The 11,312-nt window shown below is 34.3% G+C and overlaps 1 protein-coding gene across 1 annotated transcript; it reads left to right on the top strand.

Moving 5' to 3' along the window:
• Positions 1–3,848: 3,848 nt before the first annotated feature.
• On the top strand, positions 3,849–10,357 carry LOC131800877 (protein tilB). Its single transcript, XM_059118730.1, has 4 exons — positions 3,849–3,930; positions 3,988–4,834; positions 7,300–7,502; positions 10,311–10,357. The coding sequence occupies exons 1-4, from the start codon at positions 3,921–3,923 to the stop codon at positions 10,355–10,357; spliced, it is 1,107 nt and encodes a 368-aa protein (XP_058974713.1). The 5' UTR covers positions 3,849–3,920.
• Positions 10,358–11,312: the final 955 nt, after the last annotated feature.

The following is an 11,312-nucleotide window of genomic DNA, read 5'->3' on the forward strand; positions in this document are numbered from 1 at the left end:
TTTACTACTTGCTATATCCAAATATATATGTTCGATTTTCTTGTAATATAGCCCATACCATGGTACAATGAAGACAAGGTAACCTAACTTTGAAAAAATTGCAAGTATAGAGGTCTACCTGTTTGGCCTGTAATGTCAGAATTACTATCAAAACAAATAAAAAGCCAAACAACTTGTTGCATTGATTATGGATAAATAATTCAAAACCTCGAAAACTGAATGAAAGGTAAAAATTTATTTTCAAAATCATGTTCTCTCTATCTCTCTAAAGGTTTATTTTGCTACAAAAACTATAGATTTTGTAGATGCATACGTTGCCATAAACATTTTGAAAATACTCGAATTTGAATATTTTCTGCAAATTTTTTTATTATTGAAAATAATAATAACCACACACATAAACAAATAAAGTTGACATATTAAGCAAGAAAATAAAAAAAACAAGTAAGCAAAGGCTACAGTCGAGCGGGGCCGACCGTTGAATACCCTACAACACTATAATAAACGATACAGTTTATATAGGCGAGATACTCGAAAGAATTCCACAAGATATTGTGATAAATAATAAAAGAAAACCATCAGGTTTCGTTCTCTAATTTTCGAATAATAGCAACTTAAACTAATTTGCTCATTTCCAATTTATTGGTAGATGTTGCACTAAATGATCTTCCTAGATCTGGAACCAATATTTCCCAAAGACCTATAATCTCTCAGAAGTGGCAAAAGATTAAAATTTATTATTGGTTTTTGACTGAAACGCATCTATATGAGATACAGACATTTGACTATAGTCTTCAACGAAATCAGCGTTAACGAAATAGTCAGAAGTGCGTCTTTCCTGTATTTGTGAATTCTCCAAAAAAGTGACTGGAATGGACATTTTCGTATTTTGTCTATAAAAGTTGGCAAACTCCTTCACACATTGAATATTTTTGGATGGCCATCTAAAACTGCTTGGCTTTTGCAATGTCCGGTAACCCCCATAATTACGACCTGCTGACAATTTTGCAGTTTTTTGGTCCATTTCAACCCCTAAATATGTGGCGATCATCTCCAAAAAGAATAGGCTTTTATTCTGACCCTCATCTTATCTCCATGCAAAATTTCGTAATGATCGGGCCATAAATGCGATCTGTATATGATATCCTAACTACTTAGTTTTGTTAGCTTTAGAAATATTACCAAATGTTTAATTCAAAATGAAAATATGCCAAAAATATGACAAAATTGAAAAAATATGAGAAAATTTTACAAAATCAATATTTTCATCTTTAGAGAGATATTTTTATGCGATTTTTTTAGACGTTTTTTCTTTCCTGCCAAGAGACCATTCTGAATTAATGAGAACTGTCGAAATCAGTTCAGCCGTTCTCGACATATAAGAGATCTTTCAAGCGTATCTTCTTTGATAGACATATATATCGCACATATTTTGCTATATATCCGATTTGTTGGATGTTAACATCAATGTAAAGATCAGAAATAACCTTGTCATGGCTTTGTGATTTCGCCGGGATTTAAAATATTCGCGGTTTAATGAAAATTTTTGAATTTTTTCAACATAAAAGATATGGTCTATTTTACCCGCTAAATATTATCCGATGACCACCCAAATTGGTAGGCTTCTTCCCCGCACTTAACTCTAGCTACATGCGAAATGGTCTATAATTGTGACCTGTAGAGCAACTGCAAAATCAACAAATTTTTCAGTTTTTGGTCCATTTCAACCCCTAAATATTATGCAATCCTCTCCAAAAGAAATAGGGTTCTATTCTGACCTTAACCCCACCTACATTTTAAATTTCGTGAAGATCGGGCCATAATTGCGACCTGTAGAGTGATTACAAATTAACATGGACAGACGGACAGACGGACGGACGGACATACATAGCTAGATCGACTCAGCTCGGCGAGCTAGGAAGATCCATATATACTTTCCTATGTGGGAAATTAATATTTCGTGGTGTTACATAATTTTTGGCCCAATCAAACTTATAATACCCCCAACACATAGTGTTGTAGGGTATAAAAAATGAAATCATATGGTATCATAGCCCTACCTTGATTTTATTGATTTTTTAGGAATTTATGAGAATCATTAAATCAGCTATAATTTAAAGTCGAAATGAACTAGTATTTGGCAGGCTTCTATCGTATTCTACTAAATTTGACGAAGGCATTCATGTCTGAACCGATATTCATCAAAATTTATCCTATTTAATCTGATATTACCATTTTTAGGCACAATAAACGTGATATCGGTTGAAGATATAAATGGGGCAAATATCCAAATCTGAAGCGATCTCTATAAAACTTAGCAGAGGTATTTCTATTCTGTATCTGATAGTTGGCACCGAATATCTTTGTTGTCGGAGAGTATTTTACGGGTGTGAGGAAGTAAAATACAAAATCGGATGAAACATATATATGGGACCTATAGTTATATCTTAACCGAGTTTCACCTTTGATACACTTTCTTCCAGGCTAACATGGTTCGTGTGTGTCAAAATCCATTCAATTCGGGCTTATATTAACTATTTGGTGCACAATAAACTTGAAATAGAGCGAAGATATATATGAGAGCTATATCCAAATCTGAACCGATCTCGATAAATTTTGGCAAAGTATTTCTGATCCATTATCTCTAATCTCAATACGGTTCTTCCTTGGACCAAACAAATGTTTTGTGCAAATTTTTATCTCGATCGGACAATAAATTTGACCTGTACTTTATTTACAAAAATACATGGACAGACGGACGGACATGCATAAATCGACTCGAAATGTGATTCTATGCAGATTATTAAAAGGAACTATGGGTCTAACTCGCTTCCTTCTCTATGTTACAAAGACATAATACCCTAACTACAGTGTGATGCAGAGTATAAGAAGAAGGTCCCAGTTATGCAGCTCACTCTATCAAAGGATGTTTCTCCTATTTAATAAAGAAAAAGTTAAAAAACAGTAAGTTCGGCCGGGCCGAAGTTTGAATACCCTCCACCATTTGAAGGAATTTTTTAATTTTCAAAAAATAAAATCCGTTAAAAATTCTGTTAAAATCTTAAAAAACCGAATATAGGTGTTATATTGAGGTCTACACGACGTGGACCTACATATGCATTGTTGTCATAAGCCATTACCATATTCAAATTCGAAACTTGAAATAAACGGTAAATAATGTAGCTAAAATCATCAAATACCGTACATAGGTAGATACCGTTTCATCCGAGCTATACGAAGACCTGGATCTGCCTACAAAATTGCCTGTCACAGGCTGTAGCTTCCATTACGAACTTCAAATACGACATCTCAAACAATCTCGGTGAGTATTGTACCTAAAATTGCCAAAATACCGAATATAGGGAGGTACTGATATATTGGGCCTATACGAAGACCTGGACCTGCATAGACTTTTTTCTGTCACAGACTGTACTTCCCATTACGAACTCTAAATACGTAAGTTGAAACTACTCCGGTGAGTAATGTCACTAAAATCATAAAAATACCGAATACCGGGAGGTACTGTTACATAGGGGCTATATGAAAAGGTGGACCTACATGACCCATTTACGAACTTAACCTGCCTACTGGCAAAACAAACGTGTCTGCAAAATTTTAGCCTTTTATCTTGATTCGTTCGAAGGATAGCGTGATTACAACAGACAGACGGACAGACAGACAGACGGACATCGCTAAATCGACATAGAATTTTACGCTGATCAAGAATATATGTACTTTGTTGGGTCTTACATGAGCATTTTGGAATGAATAACAAACGGAATGACAAAGTTAATATACCCTCCAAGTATGGTGGAGGGCATAAAAATGGCAACTCTAGTATGTCGTCATGGAAACCGAATAAATTTGTTATTTCTTGTATTTTGATTTGAAAAAAAAAAAAAAAACAATTAAAGACCGACATGGTTCGAAGTAAGTAAATTAAGCCACTATTTTAAATTCTAAAACATATTAAATATTAAAATTTAGTTACAGAAGAATTGGTGCGAAAGAAATCGGAACATAATGAAATGCTTATTGGTACCTTGGAAGAACTGTCCCTGCATCAGGAGGACATCGAACGCATTGAACATCTTCAGAATTGGTGTCGAGACTTGAAGATACTGCTGCTGCAATCAAATCTGATTGCAAAAATCGAAAATCTTCACAAACTGAAACGTTTGGAATATCTGAATTTGGCTTTGAACAATATTGAACGTGTGGAAAATCTGCAGCCATTGGAATCACTCAATAAATTGGATTTAACTTTGAATTTCATTGGTGAATTGACTTCGATTGAGTGTCTGACAGAGAATTACAATTTGAAAACTCTCATTCTGACGGGTAATCCATGTTGTGATTATCCCAATTATCGGGAGTATGTTATCGGGACTCTCACCCAGCTGGAAAGTTTGGATTGTCAAGATGTAACGTCCACGCAGAAGTTGCAAGCCAAGCCACATCTTAGGGAATATCGTGCGATTATTGTTCAGCGACAGGCCGTCTATGCTATGCAACGAGATGAGCAGAAGATACGTTTTCTGCAACAGAAGCAGCAGTTGGAAGCAAAAATGTCTACTATTGAAGATGAAAGTGAACGTATTAAAACATTTTGGGATTCCACGAGCGAAAATTGCCCCGAGATACGCATCGAAATGGCGCGTTATCAAAAGCAGTGTCGTAACAAGAAAAATACCGGTGAAACGGAAAAACCAATTAAAAAGGAACCAACGCTCTTTGCGCCATGTGGTCGTCCATACAATCTCAATAAACCGGAACTCACATTCAAATTGAAAGATGAAGCTAATGAATATATTCTGGAATTGGATGTTTATAAGTATGTATGGGCATATGTTTTTTTGACGACTTACCATGTACCTCCAACTTATTTTCATGTTTCGGTATTGCCTGCATGTAAGAGTACCTGTCATTGTTAGTATATTCAATGTTTTTAAGTTGATTTTCAACCGATTCGGCTATAATTTGACATTTGGATTGTTGGGATCTTGCCTTGATAGAAAGTATAGTAATAATAGTATAAATTGAATTGGAAAAAGAAAATACCACTTTCCCGACCTATTTAATTTTTGAAAACGTGAAAAAGTGACACAGAGTTCCAGATAGTATCACATGAAGTTTCGAATTTATATTGGGCAAGTCTCTGTTTGTAGGAAGATTGGTAATAGGGATGGAAATTGATATGAAATTGAATGGAAAAAGCAAGAAAAAAGTGAAATTCCCACTGCTGACAGTTTTCCTTATGGAACTTTCTCCCATCCCGAAAACTCTGCCTAGTAAACTTGCTATCATAAAGATAGAATTTTCTAGACATTATAAAACAAGTCATAAAAGTATCAGTCGGTTTTGCCGACAGATGTATACCCAACGAACTTCAATTGATTTATATATATTTATATATATATATATATATATATATATATATATATATATATATATATATATAAATCATCAAAATATCATATATAAGGAGGTGCCGTTAAATTCAAATACCACATCTCAAACAATTTCGGTGGGTATTGTACCTAAAATCGTCAAAATATCGAATATAGGTAATTTTCCATCTTAGGGTGTAGTATCCATTTGGAACTTCAAATACCAAATTTGAAACAATTCCGGTGAAAAATGTCCCTAAAATCATCAAAATACCGAATATCGGGGGGTACCGTTGTATGGGGGCTATACGATATCGTGGACCTATATAAACACTTATTTTCCAGTGGATAAAACACTCAGAAAGAACTCCTTGTGTGGATTTTCGGACAATTTCATTGAAAAAGGTGGCTAAAATGATCAAAATATCGAATATCGGGGGGTACGGTTGCATGGGGGCTATACGATGTTGTGGGCCTATATAAACAATTCTTTTCCAGAGGGTAAAACACTCAGAAAGAACTACTTGTGTGGATTTTCGAACATTTTATATGACACATGTGATCATTTTTAGAAAATGTTAAAATTAATCCCAAGAAAATGAAACACTTATATCCAATTTTATGCGAAATCATAATTTCCATATTCATCTCAGGTTTCTGGTTGAGAGAAATATTTAGATCTTGTATTGATTGAAATATTGAGATTGCCAAGTCTGAATGGAATCGGATGTTAATTTCGCGTAGTATGAGCTTCATGGATATTCAAAATGTTGAACTCTGTGGGGGGGGGGGTGTTGGTACCAGAAGGAGTGGACCGATATATTCGCCGAATAAAAATATAGTGATGTATGTAATTTGAAGGCATTCGGACTCTTACATCTCATTTTATACGACTTTTAATTATTTACAATTTTGACCCTATGTGAGGGAGGTGCTTGATGGAGTGGGCCGAGATTGTCCATTTTGCACCTGATCTAGCACTGATGCAAATATTAGGATTTTCAAACTTGGAGCAAAATTGGATTGCCCTTTTTCATTCTCTGCAGTAAAATATTTTTAAAACAGTGTTGGCATGTTTGTTCGGGATACCATAGTATTTAGTTGTTGCAAAATAGTCAGGCTTAATCTCATTATTGTTGTTCTTATGAAAACAACGTTTGTTTATTAGAGGAAAACGATGGTAATGTTTACCAGGGGGTAAGGCAAGGAAGACCTAGGTTTCGGAAAAAGCTATGAATCCTCATCAGCTCCCTTGTGTTTGGGAAATCAATATTTCGTGGTGTTACACAATTTTGGCCCAATCAAACTTATAATACCCCCAACACATAGTGTTGTAGGGTATAATAACTCTTATAACAATAAAACATTTTTTACCCAAGTGACGAGATCGTAATCTCAATAGAACAGGAACCAAAGAATTACATAAAACTAAAATTCTTTTGAAAAATTTTCTGAATCTTACAACCGCACTTATAAACATTTTCATATTTCTCTCTGTTTACCAGGGAGTAAGGCAGGGTAAACCTTACCCCCTGGTACAATTTAGCATCGTTCTCCACTAATAAACAAACTTTGTTTTTATAAAAACAACAAAAATGTGATTAAGCCTGACTATTTTGCAACAGATTTTTTTTGAAAATTTCGACCTTTTTTGGGGAGTTAAGGGAAGGAGTGGGCTGATATTGCCCATCTCCGAACTCGATCTAAATTTGATAATAATATAACGATCGAGAGCTATGGCGCACACCAGCCAGCCAGACAGACGGACGGACGGACATCGCTAGATCAACTCCACGAAGAATGGAGAAAGAGACTTGGGGTCTATAACTGTTATACCGCCGAACTTATATTTCGATATATTTTATTATTATTGTTATACTAATCCTTATATTGTTACAATAACTTTCAGATACCTTGAAACATCTCACCTTAAAGTCGATGTTGAAATCAACTACATTCGAGTTGTGGTAAAAGGAAAAATATTTCAAATCGCACTCAACGAAGAAGTTAAACCATCTGCGGCCACTGTTCGACGTTCACAAATTACGGGTCAGTTGGTTATTACAGCACCAAAATTAAATGAAAATAAACTTTTGGCGTTTAAATCTGAAGGTAAGTTATACATTTTAAGTGGATATCGTCTCATATATATCGCCATCATAGGAATTATTCAAGGGTGGACAGACTTTTTACTCATACAAGGACGAAGTATGTGTTTGTATTTGGATTAAAATTGTCATTTTCATCATCACCATGGTAGAAGAATAGAGGTAGATGCATCAACGCTTGGGAACATTGATATGTCAAACATTTTCAAGTTTCCATTATTGTTGTTTTTATAAAAATAACGTTTGTTTATTAGTGGAGAACGATGGTAATGGTTACCAGGGGTAAGGCAGGGAATACCTATGATTCGGAAAGAGCCACCAATCCCGAACAAACATGCCAACACTGTTTTCTTTTAAATAAGTAATTTTTTATATGTTTTGTTATACGACGCCAATCGGAGGTTGCTATGGTATGCGTTTCTCAATAATTTTAACGAATTTGAATATTTTTTTTATACCCTCCACCTTGGAACGGGGGGTATATTAACTTTGTCATTCCGTTTGTAACATCCCTAAATATTCGTCGTAGACCCCATAAAGTATATACATTCATAATCAGCATAAAATTCGATGTCGATTTAACGATGTCCATCTGTCTGTCTGACTGTCCGTCTGTCTGTCTGACTGTTCGTCTGTCTGTCTGTTGAAATCACGATACAACCCACATTATTTGACGTCAAAATTTGGCAGAACAATTTGTATTGTGTCTAGGATGGTTGGTATTGAAAATGAGATATATCCGTCCACGTTTTGGTGTAGTCCCCATATAACGGTGCCTCCCAATATTCTGCATTTTGATAATTTTTGCCACATTTCTTCGCGGATTTGTCTAAAAATTAATATTTGTGTGTCCTCATGTGTTCTAGCACCGTTGCCGAAACATTGTAAGTTTAGGTTCACGTTTTTGTATAGCTCCATAGAGCGATACCTTCCGATATTCGATATTTTGATGATTTTTGTGACATTTTCCCACGAATATGTCTAAAAATTGGTATTTGTGGGTCACAATGGGTTCCAATGTTTCCTTTACCCTAAGATGGAGGGTATTAAAAGTTCGGCCCGGCCAAACTTAATGTTTTTTTTTATTTGTTTTAATTTTTTATGATTTCAGCCACATTTTTCAACGGAATTGTCTAAAAATGCACATGAGGACCTACTTCTGAGTACTTTAACCCCTGAAGAGAATTATCTATATAGGGCCACGATATCGTATAGCCCCCATATAACGATACCCCCTATATTCCGTATTTTGATGATTTTAGCCACATTTTTAATTGGAATAGTCTGACAATTCTCACAAGATGTTCCTTGTGAGTAATTTATCCCCTAGAATAGAATTATTTATTGGTCCACGATATAGTATAACCCCCATATAATGATACCCCCGATATTCGGTGTTGTAATGATTTCAGACAATTTTTTTAATGCAATTGTCTTTGAAACCACACATGGGGTCCTTTTTGAGAACTCTACCCTCAGAAGAGAATTATCTAAATAGCTCTACGTTTCAGTATAGCACCCATATAACGGTACCCCCAGATATTCGGTATTTTCATGATTTTTGCGACATTATTCACCGGAATTGTTTCTAATTGTTTCTCGAAGAAGAGAATACGTTAAATTTATTGTGATTGGTTTATTATCACTGTTAAACGGGGTAAAGATTTCGTATGTAAACGAGCAGTCTGCCAAAAAAAGAACAAGTAAATGAGCTGTAAGTTCGGCAGGGCCTAACTTTGAATACCCTCCATCATTTGGAACGAATTTGGCAATTTTCAAAACCATAAAAAAACCTGTTTAAAATTCTGTTAAAATCTTAAAAATTCCAAATATAGCCGTCATATTAAGGTCTAAGCGACAACGTGGACCTGCGTAGGCAACTTTTGTCATAAGCCATTACAATATTCAAATGCGAAACTTGAAGAAAAATTGGTGAATAATGTAGCTAAATTCATCAATATAAGGAGGTACGATTATATGGGGACTATACCAAAATGTGGGGCTTACTGGCTGACCTTATGTAAGTCATGGTTTTGAGTTATAAACGAAACAATTGAAATTCAAATTTTGGGAAGAACAAATGTTTTCATTTTGGAATGAAAAAAAATTAAAATCCACATCGTTCCCTTTGATTTCCGCGATTTTTGGGAGAATATTGGGAGGGAAGTGTAAAATTAAAAAAAAACTTGTTGCATGTTATTTGTAAATTTGAAGGTACAAAGCTCTCTTTTATTTAATCATACTTCCCTAGAAAGTACTTTTTGTACCATGGAAGAAGCCATGCTATTATGAAATTAAAGTAATCTCATTTCAAATAAACACTCCCACCTCTGTATGTATGTATAAGGTAAAGTAGTACAATCATATGTTCACATTTTTTTTAATTATAGCTTTGATAACATCAAATTGTCAAAATTTATATTAACCATTGTAAATAAATGACTCAGAAACGGTGACCTGTTTTTTATGCCTTTAAATTTGACAAGGTAAATGACGGAAAATGCAGAGCTGGGAATAAATTTGAACAAATATGAATGTATGATTGCATGACTTGACCTTTCTAGTTCAACCATGATATTGAACTACTCACAAAAAATTGAATTCCGCTCACTCTGATAATTTTAAAGAATGAAAGGCGATGTTGATGAGATAATTCTTCTAAGCTTTCTTCCAAAAACTCAGTATTTTTAGGTAGTGTTTAGTATGTGGTTTGTATGTGAAAGCATCAGATTTTTCTGTAATGGTTACATTTTGTGAAAACAACATATTATACTAATTCATTTTACCAAAAATTTGTTCTCCTAATTTACAGGAAAATCCTTGGACGAATGCAATCAAAAGGCGGCAAGACGACAGTAAGTATCAGCATTTAATTAAAATGTACATATTTTCTTTTTCATAATTTAGACGAGCCACTCTTAATGGAACCGTTGATATAAAGAATATTTGCAATAAACGAAATCGCGATGAAATACCCGATTTAATTTAGATTCTTGTAAAAAATATTTATAATAATTCTATTTGGAATAATTGTAATACCCATGTATTTCAGGGCAATTAAAAAGATGAAGACGACGTTTTGCACGAATTGAGACGAATGCACCTTTCGGAACGTAGTTTGGTCAAAACTATTCCCTTTCGTCTAGGCAGCGTTCGTTTTCAATTATAATTCGAGGTTTGAATTTATAAAATTCCAATTAAAATTATTTTGTTATTAATTCAAATTTTTTCATTTGCAACACTAGTTATTTTATTTGCAATTTAAATTATTCCATTTCGATTTCGGATCATTTTATTTGAAATTTAAAAAAGGCAAAACAAGTTTAATGCCCTCCAGCGTTTTGTTCCGTAGCACCCCGAATTTTAAATATTTAGACCCCACAAAATGTGTATACAGGTGAAGAATTGCAAGAATTGCAATCAATTTTAGACAACTTATTCCAGTGACAGCTCATTATATTGTTTACAGAAAAAACCAGTAAAGAAAGTCCTAAAGTCGGGCGGGACCGATTTTATGATACCCTACACCACTTTGCTACAAAGACCTAAAATGGTAAAGACTGGACAAAATGCATTTTAAGCAAATGGTTTGTGTCTACAATATATAGATTAACAGCTCATGGCAAAGACATGTTAATATAAAAACCACAATTACAGAAACGGATAACAAATAAAAATTTGAAAAATCCAAAATTTTGGTTTCAAAATTTCATTCTATGGGCCTTTCCAAAAATTTGCATATTGCGTTAGCGGTTTAAATCAGTTAACATTGGTAACTATGTTGTTATGATATCGTAACAACAGAGATATTTTC

This window comes from Musca domestica, unplaced genomic scaffold, assembly GCF_030504385.1.
Source record: "Musca domestica strain aabys unplaced genomic scaffold, Musca_domestica.polishedcontigs.V.1.1 13, whole genome shotgun sequence".
NCBI classification, from domain to species: domain Eukaryota; kingdom Metazoa; phylum Arthropoda; class Insecta; order Diptera; family Muscidae; genus Musca; species Musca domestica.

Coding starts and splice junctions, on each gene's coding strand:
- LOC131800877 (XM_059118730.1), top strand. Junction 4,835..7,299: donor CTGGAATTGGATGTTTATAA/GTATGTATGGGC, acceptor AATAACTTTCAG/ATACCTTGAAACATCTCACC. Junction 7,503..10,310: donor TTTGGCGTTTAAATCTGAAG/GTAAGTTATACA, acceptor CCTAATTTACAG/GAAAATCCTTGGACGAATGC.